Source organism: Nipponia nippon, unplaced genomic scaffold, assembly GCF_047370975.1.
Source record: "Nipponia nippon isolate SJK-2023a ecotype South Korea unplaced genomic scaffold, ASM4737097v1 scaffold_2, whole genome shotgun sequence".
Lineage (NCBI taxonomy): Eukaryota > Metazoa > Chordata > Aves > Pelecaniformes > Threskiornithidae > Nipponia > Nipponia nippon.
The window spans coordinates 40600515-40616782 of NW_028262336.1; the positions used below are offsets into that span (position 1 = coordinate 40600515).

Genomic DNA, 16268 nt, shown 5'->3' on the forward strand with positions numbered 1-16268 from the left:
TTGCTGCCGCATGGATCTCCATCTTGTATGTCCATGAGACGGCAGGTCGAAGGACCGCGCTAGCACACTGTCCCTCAAACACTGGTGTGCCCCCGCCAGGCTTATCTCTAGTGAGCCTGGTTTTATCCCTTTCTCCCTTCAAATCTAGTTTAAAGCTCTTTCAGTGAGCCCTGCTAACTCCTGTGTTAGGATCCTTTTTCCCCTGTGAGAGAAATGTACCTTGTCTGTCGCCAGCAGGCCTGGTGTTGTGTAAACCAACCCATGACCAAAAAACCCAAAATCTTGCCAGTGACACCGGGCTTGGAGCCCAGGTATTGATCTGCTGGCTCTTCCTGTTTCTTTCCTCATCATTCCCTGAAACTGGAACTTGTGCTCCTGATCCCTTAACCAGTTGTCCCAAGGCCCTGAAGTCTCTCTTGATTGCCCTAGGACTTCTTGTTGTAACTTGATTGCTGACTACCTGAAAAATCAATAATAGATAGTAATCTGAGGGCTGTACCAGGGTAGGAAGCTTTCACATCTTTAACCCGGGCCCCAGGGAGGCAGCAGACTTCTTAGTGAGTCTGGTCTGCACATTGGGCCTTCTGTTTCTGTCAGAAGAGGGTCTCCTATAACAGTGATCTGTCTCTTTTTTCTTTATGGAAGCAGTTTTGATGCAGGGTGTAGGCCGACTTAACCTTGGCAATGCCTCCAAGCTAGATGAACCATCATCTTTGTCATTGTTTGGTTCCACTTGCAGAGCCTCATGCCTGTTATGCAAGGGCACCTGGGAAGATGGGGCAGTCACAGAAGAGACGCGCCTGCTGCGTCGGGCAGGAGCTTGTTGCCATTGCCCCCTATGCCTTAACTTACTGTGTTCAGCCAGGCGGAGAGAGGATAGGGAATCCCCCATATCATGGGTCCTGGTCTGCCTCTGGGGCCTGTTTCAGGGAAGGCAGGATGCGATTCCAGTAGTCTCTCCCCTGATACTCCTCAACCTACTCACCTCCCAGAGCTCTGTCACTAAGTGAAGGACTTCCTCTACCTGGACACACCTCCCACAGGTGTGCTCACTGCTGCCCTCTGGTACTGACATAAGAGTAGGGCACGCCCTGCAGCCTGACACCTGTGTGGCAGTGTGTTCCTGCTGGAGCTCGGTCTGGGAAGCTGCATCAGTTGTGGTGGGTGCAGAGCTTAGAGACACCATGGCTTCCTGTGGGGTGCATACTACTTTTCCCTGGTCGAGATGGCAGATCTTCAACGCCCTTCCTGCACACCCTGCTACGCGATCTGCTGCACCACGCCCTTGCTGATGTGCCGCGTCCTGTTTGCCTGTGCTGTTGGTGGTGCTCCTGATCGCCAGCACTCTCTAAGGGCTTCTTTTGTAGGTGTTGGGGGCTTGGCCACCATTGCTCTTGGCCCTGCCCAGGTCTTATCAGCTGCTGTTGCATGAGCTGCAGGCTCCTGGCGGCTCTCTCGGCTGCCCCTGAGGTTCCCCTGGTTAGGAAAACTACCCCATGCACTGCACTAAAGCACTCCACTGCGGATCCTGCTGGCACTGGAGCTGCTTGCCTTGGCGACATTTTCTGCTTGTGGGAAGGAGAAACCTTCTGCATAGAGAAGCAAAATACCTTAGAATAACTTAATTGTTACTATGTAAATTGCACCCCTCTCAGAAAAATATTGGACAGCAAAGGTGCATAACTGGGAGATTGCTACTACATAAATGGCATTTTTCCTTTGCTCTCTTGACTTTATTACAGCATGATGTAGTGAACATTTTTGCCATCTATTATAACTATGGGAGACTGTTTAAAATGAACTTTTAAAATTAATAAAAATGTAAGTAAATCTGTCATAACTAATTGCAACATTTTAATTTGTGTAAATAGCATACTTGATTTATCTGTAGGTAAAATTATACGTTTAAATGTTTTCTGATTTAGAACACTGCGTCAAAGTCACAAACAGTGTAGTTGTTTTTCTTCATATTATATGCACATTAATTACAGAATACCTGATTAAACTTTTTTCCAGAGTGCCTGATAACAAATTCTGATCTCCTAATGGATAACTCTTAGATGAAATGCCAAAGATCACAGTGTATCAACATTATTTATATTGCAAATAGTGCAACTGATAATACAAGGGCTCAGATTGTGTATCTGAGCTATAATTCAGTTTTGGTCATTCTGTCTTTTCCTGCAAGGGCATTTAAATTGTGCTCTAGTGCTTTTGGTCCTATCAGCTAAAACCTATGATTGGACTACAGTTTTATACTCGTCTGAAAAGTGTGTATTTTTTCTAAAGGTTTTTGTAAGAAAAGTGGCATGTGCAGCTATGCTGCATACATTCCCAGGTCATGAATTTTTGAACCTGTTGACTGATTTCAATCGGATATAACAGCAAGCTGGTAATCTCAGAAGCAATTACATTCTTATAAATAGTAAGTGAACTGAAGTGAAAAACTGGTGGCTGGAGAGAGGATGAAGGCTGCAAAATTACCTCAGCATTTATTTGTCCTTCTTGGACTGCCACGAGCCAGTCCCAGTGTGCATGGCCACAGCACATGATCCTTCTCACCCAAGCACTCTTCAGGACTGGAAGAGGAGAGCAAGCCCACTGTTGGCATTTTGGGCAGTGACAGGAGCAGAGCGCTATGGGTGAAAACAGGAGGTTTAGGGGAGTGAGTCTATAGGTTGTTGAGACTTAGGTGAGAATAAGAAATGTCCTTAATGTGATGGTGGTGAACATGGATGAGTTTAGGATACAAACCCATTAGAAACCAAGCTTCATTAGTTCCAGTGCTGATTGAACAAGTTCTTTCATTAAGAAAATATAAAAGTAGCAGCTGATGCCAATGGATAGCCATAGAAAAATGTAATTAAATCTAATGCTAAAAAAGAAGAAACTTACTGTTCCTCTTATTTTTGCTGTAGACCAGACCTATTTGATTGGAACGCTGTTGCTTCTCAGCAGTCACCTGTACAACGATTAGACCATGCATTCAACATAGCCAGGCAACATCTGGGTATAGAGAAACTCCTTGATCCTGAAGGTTAGTAGAAGTTATGTTCTTTTCTCTAAGTGGAAAATCAATTTTTCCATGCATTTGATTGTAAATTAATTTGACTTTTTTTGCACAAAAATTTAACATTTTGCAAGATAAATCATAAACTGAAGAAAAATCCTTTATTTATGTTTTAATGTTACCTTTGTGCTCTGTTGAAATTGCATAAGAACTGCCTGTATGTACATGCTCTAAAGCAATTTTTTTTCCGGCTTTGGGGCCAGAGTTTTAATGTGCATACACTGAACTAAAGGTATCTCAATAAGTAGCTGACTTCTGTTTCAAAGATTTAGAGCATCTGCAGCTTTATATCTTCTGGAAAGATCATGAGTTCAAATTATCTTTTAATATATATCCAAAATGCATATTCAAACTCTAGATACTCATATCTTTAAAATATGTCTTATACATCTTATATATTATATGTATATTGATATTTTATCAGGATGATATGACTGATATCACTGTTATTTAGTCTTAGATGCAACAGACTTGCCTATTTTACCTTAAGTCTATCTTTTGTACTTCATTATGCAGTCATGTTTGAAAGGTTCCTTGTTTTTCACATGATCTTTTTAGTTTTGTCCGTTTCTGTGTATTCTCTTCCCTAATTTCTGCATTGCTGAGAGCCTAAATAATTTTCCCTCCAGAGAACACTTCTAAAACATTCTTTACTACAAGGTGATGTTGAACAGCTGTTGTATTTCCTTTTTATGTATGCTTTTGTATATATATATATAAACTGTCTTTTTCCACACCATGACCTATATGCTATATTTTAATGCAATGTCCTACAATTTGCCTATTAAGCCACTAATAAATGCAGTTTCCTATATGTGTTTGCTGTTCTGAGTGGCTCACCTTGTGGTGAGTTTCTGATGGGAAGAACCAGAATTTAACAAAATGAAAAAATTAGTCTAAAACTTAGCATCAGGTTGCTATATATGATTAAATATAGTAGGGCATATCTCAAGATTGAACTAATGACCTTGTATCCCTTATATTTACCTAGGAGAAATATATGAAAAAGTTGTCTACTTTATGTTGCAGTTGAACATCATAAAGCCCTTTGCTCTGTAACCTTACTGCTTTGTAGAGTGAAAAACTGTTAGAGGAGATGGTTTAATTCAAGATGGTGATATTTTGCCCTGTGTCGAATTAAAAGAGCAGCATCTCAAGTGGTGCTCGCAATTAGAGCAGCAAGTAAGAGTTGAGAGTCAAAGATGACAGGGACTTGCCATCTCATAGGTGAAATCTTTGTGAGTGCCTTCTGAGTGTCTGTCTTGTTTGCAGTCAAATAGTTCGCCTTGTACCAGCAATGTATGGGGAGTCTGTAGTGGAACTTCTGGAAGAAATGCACGGTAAAACCAGTACAGCATTGCTTGCTAGTACATTATCTTTCATCTCTAGAACTGAATTTTTGTGAACAACCGGAGGAGGAACAGGCTTGCTACATGCTAAAACATGAGATGCAGCTTGTAAGCTGTGAATAAGATTGGAATTGAAAACTGGGTTGCACAACTGAATAGACACAGTCGCAGTCTTTACTATAGTTAGTTGAACTTTCCTCTTGAAATAGAGAATAAGTTTTTCTGTATGCAAAAGTCACTTTTGATTAGACATTCTGCTTTTGGCAAAGATATTTGCAGTTGTTTAGCCAATAACTGAAAAACTCTCAAACATTGGTGGTTTTCCAAATGTGTGGTGTAATTATTTGCTACTCAGTGTTGTAAATCATGGTGCTTGCCACCTATTTTTTTTTTTCTCTGCAAATAAACACTGCAAACTTTTCCAAAGGAAAAGTAAGTTCTGTACCTATTTGAAAACATAGGAATTTGTGAAACTATAACAATTTGGTTCATGATAATAAATCTGTTCCTGGACTGAAAAGCAGCGTTACTGGTGAGTGAGTGAGGAATCTTGTTTGAAGGTTCCAGAATGCTACTTCTGTAATTTTGCTTTGTATATTTATCACCTCTCCTAATTAGATACTCAAATATCTCTTTTAACAGCATATTGTGTAACAACACTCTATTCTGTGGCTGTAAACTTAATAAAAACTGGAAAGTGCTACTATGTTAGAACAAAAAGGGAGTATACATTCAGTGGTGAAGCATTTTAATGTAACTTAATATTTGCCAAAACAGCACACGTATAATTTGTGAACACTTTAAAGTTTGTTTTTGTTAATTAAATATTTGCTGTCTTGATGTTTTGAAAATATTATGTAGAAAGGAAGCCACTATTCAATATGGCCCTACTCTTCTGCAACCGTATGTGGTAGTCAAAAAATAAAGGGTTTGGGTTTTCTTAATTTGTGTTCTGTAGTTACTGATGATTGATACATCTTGAAACAGATGACTAGAGAGTCTGTCTTAGCAATTACATTTTGAAAAGTAAATATTTTTATTCAGCCAAACATTGGTTTTCTAGGTTATATATGAAGTTCATTTGTTTCTGAGGTTGCTGATATTTCAAGTCTGTCCCATGAGAGGCATTCAGTTTGTTTCTGAGGTTGTTGATATTTTAAGTCTGTCCCGTGAGCAGCTTTTAAAACATTGTTTCAGAATTTAATCTCCGTTTCAACACAAAAGTGGTTAAGATATGGACTATGCGTAAATATGTCCTGTAAAAGCCATGTTGTGGCAAGTTAAAACTTTTGTATTTTGATTCATGCAAAGATGATGGTACTTGCTATTTTCCTCACTTATATTGACTAGTAGGAATGCTTTTTTTTACATCAGCAGTGTATCTTAAAGCAGGCACTTTGCTTAGTTTTTAAGCAAGTGAACTTAACAAAACCTGCCCTAGCCAATTGTATTTATAGTGATGATGCATAAATCCTAAAACACAGACAGAAACACTAGGTATCTCCTAGAAAAGGCTTCTTCTGCATCCTTTCATCTTCTTAAGAAATTCTTATTTTATACACAAGTCCTAAAGTAGTTTGACAAAATTGTCATCTTCCTGTTTTGATACATTGACTTTCTATCATCTATGAAGGTTGATAATGTCTTCACAGAGTACGTAACCTTATTGACGTCCTCTTAAAAATAGCAAGCTGTGTGTCTTTCTGCTTGTAGCTTTCCTCTAAACAAAATTATCTAATGAAAGACTGTGATTAATCAGGTGTTACCTGAAGATACTGTGTTTTGATGTAAATTCCCAAAATAGGCTACATATGCAGCATAGAATAAATACTGCAGAGCTATTCTGCAATTGGAATGTTCGTAATATTGGGGAAAAAAAGGCAAACAAACTTGCCTGCCAGAATAAGATATGTGGTAGGAACTTTTTTCCAGCCTTTTCCCTTTCCTGTTCAGACAGAAGAGGTGAGAAAGCTGACCCTGTTCCACAGCAAAAATTTTAAATATATGTTAGCTGTGGTTTCTTTGTTTTGTTGTTTGGGTTTTTTCCTCTGATGTTGAAAAGGTGTGTAGGAAAACATAAGGTACCAGTTTCCTTCCTCTCTTCTGTCATGAAAAACCAATGGCAGATTCAGCTCTATTCTGGATGCAGGAGTTGAATGTACATTAAGTATGTTTGCCGATGATACTAAACTAGGAGCTGTGGACTCCCTTGAGGGTAGAGAGGCCTTACAGAGAGATCTGGATAGACTAGAGAGCTGGGCAATCACCCACTGTATGAAATTTAACAAGAGCCAGTGCCAGATTCTGCACCTGGGACAGGGTAATCCTGTTTATACGTACAAATTGGGGGACGAGAGGCTGGAAAGCAGCCCCACAGAAAGAGATCTGGCGTTTTGGGTTGATGGCAAGTTGAACCTGAGTCAACAGTGTGCCCTGACAGCCAAAAGCGCCAACCGTGTCCTGGGGTGCATCAAGCACAGCACTGCTAGCCAGTTGAGGAAGGTGATTGTCCCACTCTATGCTGCACTGGTGTGGCCCCACCTTGAGCACTTTGTGCACTTTTGTGCACCTCAATATAAGAAGGACATCAAACTACTAGAGTGTGTCCAGAGGAGGGTGACCAAGATGGTGAAAAGCACTCAAGGGCAAGACGTAGGAGGAGCAGCTGAGGTCACTTGGTTTGTTCAGCTTGGAGAAGAGAAGGCTGAGGGGTGACCTCATCGCAGTCTACAACTTCCTCAAGGGGGGCAGCAGAGAGGAAGGTGCTGATCTCCTCTCTCTGCTGACCAGCGATAGGACACGAGGAAATGGAATGAAGCTGTGTCACAGGAAGTTCAGACTGGAGATTAGGAAAAGGCTCTTCACTGAGAGGATGGTCAGTCCCTGGAACAGGCTCCCCAGGGAAGTGGCCACGGCACTGATCCTGTCAGAATTCAGGGAGTGTCTGGATGATGCTCTTAGTCATATGGTTTAGTTTTAGGTAGTCCTGAGAGGAGCAGGGAGTTGGACTCGATGATCCTTATGGATCCCTTCCAACTCAAGATATTCTATGATCTTTTTGACTGAATCTTGCTGGTGAGTGAAACATAAGCAGGCTTATATTTCCGTCTGGTGTTCGCTACTGTAGTGTATGAAAGGTAACAAGGGAAAAAATAAGAAGGTGTAGGGGAAATTGATGGATGGTAGAAAGTGTTATTTAGAAGAAAGTTAATGAAGACCTAGAGATTAGTGGGCAAGGTTCAAAAGGGAAATTGTGTTTGCAAATTGAATGTTTTAGGCCAAAGTATGCCTACATAACTCTCAGTGACCTTTTGTTGTGAGGCATTTATGATCATGCAGCTAAGATGTTTTAAATCTTGATAATGCTCTCTGTGATCCTTTCAAAGAAAAAATAGTTATTTTCTTTTGGTTGTTCAAAGTTAATATTTATGAGCTTCCAGTCATGTCTCATTCAACTCCAAATACCATGCAATGAACATTGCCAAACCCAAGTCATTTTAACAGTGATTTTTGTTCAGATTTGAATGGCAAAGCTAGCATGTAGAAAATTTCTACTACAGTAATGTGTAATTTTTTTAATGTTTTATTTTCTTACTTTTTTTTTATAAAAAAAACGCCATTACTCTTAGTACAAGTAAGGAAAATGTTTCACTAGTTTTTCATACCTTTGTGATTACTGTTGTGGTATTCTGAATGTAAATTTGAGTTGCTGACTTTTGAAAAGATTTTGCTTGATTGTTTTCAATGTAAATAACTCAGGCTGTTAATCTCTGCTCTCTTGAATTTAGAGTATTTTAGACATAAATAATATAACCCTCGGAACATTTTCTTTTAAAAATTATAAATTTAAATTCTTCAGCTCTCTATGTTCCTCAATCATTATTCTAAGCTATTGTTAGGTATGGGGAATGAGTAGTGATGGAGATATTTGCTGTCTTTGTTGGTATGGGTTCACTTTAACTAATTTCAGCAAAAAAATTAAAATATCTTAAGTGAATCCAGCAAATGATGATGACATTAGTAATTATAACTCGTATATATGAAAGTTTCAACAATTGATCAAGCTGTTAAGATTAGACTGTATTGTTTAATAACATCTAATTACCCATACCTGCAGTTACATCTTTTAGTAGTTAACTGATTCTTCATGATCATTTTATCTGTATTGCAGTTGTGGAGGAATGTGATTCTAGTCTTCACATACAAGCTTCAGAACATATACTAAAGGCTACTACGTTCCTTGCTATGTCTCCACTTTTTCATGAACATCTCTTTAAATATCACCAAGCAAAGAACAGGACAAGCAAACAGCAATAAATGTGTTATGGTCAGCAATACATGGTAGTTACATATTATTGGCTATATACTGAGTTTTACTTTGGGATAAACACACATGCCATATAGGAGCAGAAGGATCTTTTGAGGAACAGTAGGGAATGCGCTCTCAGAAACAGAATCTGGGAATACATCTGAGCTGTGTCCTCTTTCCCCTTAACAACAACCGAGTGCGAGTGTGGTAGCAGCAGGAGATGAAGTGTCTGTGTGCTCCCTTCTAGCAATAAACATCTGATTCTTGGTTTAATGAACTTGTCCCTGCTGTCATTTTTCTGGGTCTTGTGCTTGTTTGTGCTAGCCCGACAATAAGTAGACTGTGAAGTTATATAATGGCATTTCTGCTGTCCTTTTTAGGTGAAGTAATTATCCAGTTTCTTATAGTTTACTGTGTAGACTGATAAAAACCTTGTTTAATCCATCCAAGTCACATTTTCCGTATTTTTCCTTAATTTGCACTGATGACATGAGTTTTTGGCACCATTATTAAGTGATAATGAGACTCAGACAGTTTTCTATTTGATAACTTTTTTGTTTGATCTTGACTTTGCATACTTCTGTATCTCAACAGTAATGGGTTCTACCATACGTGTAGCACAGAAGAGGGGAAAAAACTGTCAGTGTTGTAGTTCGTGAAGTTTTTAACCCTGTCTGCACCCAGTAGTTGTATAGAGTGGTAATACTCTTTTTCAGTTTGTTTTATCACCCTTGCTGATATGGCTCATGTCACTGAAGTATGAGAAGATATTTGTTTTCTATTGTGCCTTAAAGTTTAGAAATGTTTTGCCTAGTACAGTGTCAGTGTGTGGGATTTTTTTCTTTTTTTTTTTTTAGAAGGCAGGGGGGAGGCAAGTCACAAGAGCTATGTTTGATATTGTGCTGCTGAGAATAGTCAAGGAAAATGCTGGATCAAGCTTAGAAATCATTATTTCAGTTGCACAAAAACCTTATAACTGTTAGAAAACAAAATAAAAAAGGATTGTTTTTTCAGGCTCCTTTTGGTTCTCAAATCCTGGAATACTTTTGGTTAAATAAAAGGAAAGTATACAGGATTCACAATAATAAAGAAGTTAATTGTTACAGGATGTTATTACTGGACTTTACCCATAGATATTTGGACAGCTTTAGGTCTGGAGCTGCCTTTTAAACTAATGCCACAAGCTTGGTACCAGCAGTAAATTTTCAGTTGTGTAACGGACACCAGACACTATGACAGTTTCCCAGCTATTTAGGAAAACAAATGCAGATCTGCAAGGGTCTTCAGTCCTATTGCCAATTTAATGATTTATCAGATTGCAAGATTGCTGGATATGTTATTTATTTTAGCCTTATCTTTAGTAACAACAGAATATTGTGTTTGAGAACTGTCTTTGTATATTTGCTGGTCTGAATATTCAATACTCTGTCAGTATTTGAATCTGTGTATATGAGCTAGGTAACGCAAAACAAAAATTCATGAGGGTCAGAAAATTTTACATTAATAATAAGTCATCAGTTATGTATATTTTAATATCTAATTTCTGTGTTGCTTTTGCTTCTATTTCAAAAGTAACAATATAAAATGCAGCGTAAGTATATAATCACATAAATTATCAAAGCCATTGTATCTAATTTGTGTTTCCTGAGCACTATCACCTGCTCTGAGGTATTCTGCAGCTGTGCATTTTGAGGGTTTCTGTGGAATATACGATTAGTGGATGGGTTTGGTTCAGACAATGACTTCTAAAATTATGTCCTGTATCAAGCTAGTCAGTGTGCAGTTGTTAGCTCTTAGCCGTACTGTTCAAAACAAGAAAAAGATAAATCCCTTAAAAGGAATTAAGAACTCCTAATCATGTCCCCTCTCCTTGCTGTTTTTGAGTCTTAAAATTCTCCTTTTTTAAAAAAAATACAGGAAAAATGTGTTGAATTAGTCCTTCAAGTCTTGTTCATGTTCTGGCATATGAATTCTGCTTATCTCTAAGCATTCCTTCTGCTGGAACTACATAGACCGGGGGTGGACTTGCATTAGCATTGTTGCAGCATTAAAGTACAACAGTAAAAGCACAGCCCTTTAACTACAGGTTTACTGTTTGTCAGTACAAATTGCAGCTCGAAGTGCTGGATATGTCATCATGCCATGTCATGTACTTTGTCTTTAGTTCATAGCACAGCTCTTAAACGCAGAGCAAGCGAAGGGCTATGGAAATACCTTCAAAAATAACACTGAAAGTATACAATTTATTGGCTATGTAGTGCAATAGGTAAACTTTTATCTGAATGAATTTGTAAATCAAATAGGTTTTTCAAGTGATTGCTAGTTTGATCTATATTCCTGTTGTAATATTTTACTTTACAGTTCCTTTTGAGAAATATTTGACCCCAAAATTAAACTGCATTTCTTATTTTCCTACTGGTAAGATGAAAGTCCTGCTTTTTCTTCGCAGTCTCAAGCAAATAGAAATAATCAGCAAAAATAGTAAATTCGCTAGCCTCCGTATAAAACCACTTTCTCTTCCATATTTATGAATAGCTTTATTACTACCTCATTGACCTGTGAGCAATTTAATTATCAAGAGACTACTCAACAATCAGTAACATTTACAGGTTTTAATTGAAATAAATGACTTGAAGGGTGCTGCGTTAAGAGGCTCAAGGACAAAACAGGCCCTCCCTCTTATCAGTGGGAAAGCTTATAAGAACTGGGATTTAATTGGGAGCAGGGCATATATGTTACAAAAGAAATTATAAGATTTTCTATCACAATGGATCTGCAGATTATAATATAATTTGAAATACTGAACTTGAATTATAAAGACCTCTCTAGTAACTTTGCGTTGTAGGTAGTTCAGCAACTGTTAGATGTATGGATCAGTATATGGAAGGTCTAAAACTATTTGGAATATAGAACAGGTCGTGTGATATTTCTCAACAGCTTATTCTAGCAAAAACAGAGTTAAACAAGTTTCCTCAGTGTTTAGACTGTGAATCTGGCTCTGAGTCACTCAGTCTCTTTTTGATCACGTAAAAGATAAGCATCTCGGTAATATCTGTGTAGGCAAGATGTAAAAGTAAACAATTCCGTGCTGTCCAAAATATTCCATATTTTCTTTCAATAGTGAAAAATACTATCTTTCACCCCAAGAGGAAAAAGTAAGCTATTATATTTCCAATATGTAAGTCAGCATAGAAGACCTTTGCAGAGAAAGTTGAATTCAGAGGTTTTCTGGTATGCTACTTGGGGAGAAATTGTATATGGTAGCTGGTGACACCACTGACAGTTCAACCTTCTAAAAGTAATATCCATTACTTCTATTATCAAACAACGGAGCTTTCTGAAGTCTTATATTCTGAAATATGTACATCTGACCAGTATTTTCATAATGAAATAAAAAATTAAGGGGAGGGGAAAAAAAGAAGAGGGGGGGAACACTTGGGAGATGTTATTTCCTTGTATTTTTTACAAAGATTTATTCTTAAAGATAATGTTAGGGAGTACCGGATGATCTTAAAGCAGTCAAAAGGCCTTCTATATGAAATAAGAATGAAGACACTAAAAGAGTACACATCTGCTTGTATCTGCTTTGACCGGGTAAGGAGCTCTGCATATGTTCTAAAGGGCCACAGACCTCTGTTGCCTTGTCATTGGTAAAGTCATCTCCCTGTTTTAATGAAGCTCAGAGCACATGGTAATGGAAAATGCATTGGAGCTGACAGTACACTACTGAGTAATCTTGTCACCATGAAATGTATTTGGCTAAGTGTATTTCTCAGCTGAAATGGGTCAAGGGATCTTTAACACTGTGAATGTTTTTTCGATGTGTCCTGTTGTTGCTCTGCTTCAAGTGCGTTCTATGAGTAAGAATGTTTTATCTATGACCTCAGTGTGTGTGTCACATAAAAGCACATATGCCATCTTTTGGACTTTCAGTAATGCTCTTCTGTTGAAAGCAAGGAAAATAAGGACAGTTGCAAAGAGCCATGTCGTAGGAGAACACATGTAAACAAAATTTGGTACCCAGAACTTAAAAGGAGAGGAGAAAAAACTTTTACAGCATTGGACATCACATAAAACAATAGTTATTAACTTGTTTGTCATGCATCAAATAGAAATGGAGAAATACTCCTTTTCCTGAAGAACCTTCTGACAAAGGAGGAGGTTTGTTTCTGTGCATATAAATGACAAGATTTTAAAATTTAGTTGTTCTTCCCTTGGTCTAAATTTATTCTTGTCTCTTAAGACAGCAACAACCACTGATTTTTGTGATTGCTAGAAATTATGGAGAGCTAAGACTCAAGTGATACATAAGAGTTTTGGAGGTCTTGTAGATTACATGAACAGAAGTAACAATACTAGGAGGAAGAGGACTTAACAAACCTTTCACCTAGGGCGTAATGGTTTTCTATAGGATATAGCTTAAAATTTTGTCCACTCTTGCACACGTGTATGAGAGAGATATATATAAATAAAAATAAAAATATAAATATATATATAAAAATACTAGTACTAAATGCATGATCCAGCAAGAATAAAGATAAACTAAAAAATTAAGAAAGCAAGTTCATGGTATAACAGCAATTTGGATGCTAACTGCATGTCTTATTGCCCAGTTAATAGCTGAGTAAATAGTTCTATAGGATCATACTAACACAAATAACGTAAAATCTAAATAAAGCATGTATATTTTTCCATTAATGTCTTGTTAAGTCTAAATGCATAAGACCAAAGAAATAAGAACTGTGTTAAAATACATGAAGAATCTAACAGCGTTGATACCTAGACAATGTTTTGCATTTTATAAATAAAAGTAGGGGTAGTATTAGTATAATGAACAGAGAATAGGTATCCTCATATTTACAGATGATCATCATATTCACCTTGGATTTTTAGTGGTCGTGTAATTCAGCCATACCACTGTACATTTCTGTAAAACTATGTCATATCTTGTAAAAATGTTGTTCTTTAAGTTGGTAAGTTTCAGCGACCACAGTTACTGTTCTTCACATGATGCTGAGAACACTGAATGAGGTACTGTAAAGACTTTCCTCATTTCTTACTGAGATGTTCTCTCCAGCTGCTTTCAAGGTGAGAAGGAGCAGAGTGAGTCTATGCTGTTGAGCTACAACAGGAATTGGGGTAGGAGGGAGAGATGGGCAGCAATATCAGTCTGCAGACTAGAACCTGGTGGTGAAACTGGGTGGTGCAGGTACTCCAACGAACACAGAGGTGTTTGCACCATAAGCCTGTTTTTTGGCAAATTTTTCTTTTTTGATTTTGTGGATTTAGCATGCTTTACCACCTCATACCCCCTGAGCGTGCACACACACATCAAAAACAGTGATATTCTAAATACTCCTTTTCTTGACTTCAAAATGCCACTTCTAAAAGTAGCCTCCTGGTCCTGTTTAAGCAGATCATATCCCTCCCTAGTGCATTGTCATTTAGCTATCTGTGGATACACAGTTCTCCACCTTCCTTTGTTTGTGTGGGTTTTTTTGTTTGTTTGCTTGTCTGTCTGTGTTTTTAATTTTCCTGAGTTCTTTATAAATGTTTGGGTCTATATTAATATTCTGCAGTCACAGTGCCTCAGAACTGTCTGTCAAATTGTAACCATTAGTCTGCTCTGACAAATAATCACATAAGTTTCTTTGCCACTATATCACATTATGTGTAATTTTCTGTTCATCATTACTAATGCTGTGCTTTAGTATTGTTTTTCCAAATAAATAATTTCTGTAAGTGTGTTAAAATATTCATCCAGGTTCAATCTTGTGTTATTTCCTTCCCAAATTTCTCATGTGTTCTAATTGCTTATATATTGTGTCTTCCACTGGGACTTTCTATGCCCCTAATCCATGCTTTAAGCTCAAATTAATGATGTTTGTTCATAGCATGCTTTTTTAACTCTGTAATTTAATGAATGAAGCCCTTTGGAATTGTGCACGTAGCTCTTGGCTGCTCAAAATAATCACTAATGGAAGACAACTGAGAAGAGATCAATTAGAACAGAATTATGTTGTCTGATGCACCAAGACAGAGGATGAAATAAGTATATACTAGCCTTAAAATCACAAAGGAAGAAGGAGGATTATTTAGGTAAATGCTCAACATATAATCTGACAAGTTTCTGTTGGTGCATAGCAATGCATATACCTTTCCTGGATATTTTATCACATGATAATTTAAAAAGATGTGAAAGCACTGTAGTTGCTCAGCCAGCAAAAAGTCTATATTAGATTTTAAATAGATTTCACTTGAAGTAAGGAGATTCATCTGTTAGAACAGGTATTAATCTATTTACTGTAACTAAAGAGTAGTTCTTCCAAATAAGAATAGACCCGGATCAAAATATTCTGTTTTGATCTTAGAATCAGAGTTCCTACAATAATATTCCATAATCTGTACCTTCAGCATTGTAATACATGTACAAATAATGTATAATTAAAAAAAGGCTTTGTGGAAATAGAGATGGTTCATGTAAAGAGTTGTAGAGTATGGGAGGTGACATTTGGAGGTTAATACTCTGTAAAAAAATCTAGAGAACTTTTACTTAAAATTAATTAAAAAAAAACCCTATTGGGTATCTTCATATCCTTCATTTTTTTTGATAACTGAAAAAATTTGTTCTATTTAGAAAACGCATAAACAACTAGAGATATTCCACTGCAAAGATACCACTATCTGCCTGTCTGTTAATGTTGATTTGAAAAGCTGCTAAAGAGATTACCTAACTTAAGAGAAAAACTCATACAGGCATCTTGAGACTTCTGGATTTTTAATTTGGTCACAAATGGAAGGATGATTAAGACACTTACTTGCTAGGAATGGGTAACGTTAGTTGGTGACGTTTGGTTAAAATCTCTGGACTTGAAATAGAATAGGAGAGAAGATGTGTTAATGACTTAGACTCCCTTTGAGGCACACTATTCCCACTAACCCTCCCAATACAACAGAGCACAGTTTCAGCCACACAAGGATTAACAACTTCCTCAAACCTGATAGTAGGTCATAAGTTTGAGTCAAGTTAGCCAGTATGCTGAGCCTTGTACTAGGAACAAAGCATTGACTTATGTACAGAAATAGACTACTTTGCTTAAATGTGAATACCACATAAAAGTTGTCCTTTCCAGGTTGTGATCAGAAGTTCTGAGAGTTTTGGTTTTGCTACTCCAATTTAAAAAGTAATTTGAATAAATAAATGAGGCATAATTTTGCTAATGCAGCAGCAGCATGCATTTGCTTTTATTTAAACTCATATTAATATCCTGCTATATCCTTTTAGACATGCATACAAAGATGCACACAGAAAAGCCTTTTTTCAGAAGTTCCCATGAAACTAAGGCAAAAGGAGTGATTTCTGTCCAGTATCCCAGATTTTTCGCCGGTGCTTCATTTGTATACTTTTGTTCTGGTCTGTGTGAAAGTTAACTGCCTAAGTGTGGGTACTGCATAAGGCAGAATCCAAGCTCTACGATTCTGAAATTCAAATTTTGTACATTGAAGGAAATAATAAATTTTAAGAACTGTTTGATAAGGG

General features: G+C 37.4%; 1 protein-coding gene across 7 annotated transcripts in view; it reads left to right on the forward strand.

Moving 5' to 3' along the window:
• The window catches only part of DMD (dystrophin), a 1304666-nt gene that overhangs the window by 415126 nt on the left and 873272 nt on the right, over window positions 1–16268 (forward strand). For all 7 annotated transcript variants that reach the window (XM_087759563.1, XM_087759562.1, XM_087759568.1 and 4 more), the window contains one exon: window positions 2919–3037. In XM_087759563.1, the coding sequence (XP_087615689.1) occupies window positions 2919–3037 (119 nt within the window). The remainder of the gene's footprint in view (window positions 1–2918; window positions 3038–16268) is intronic.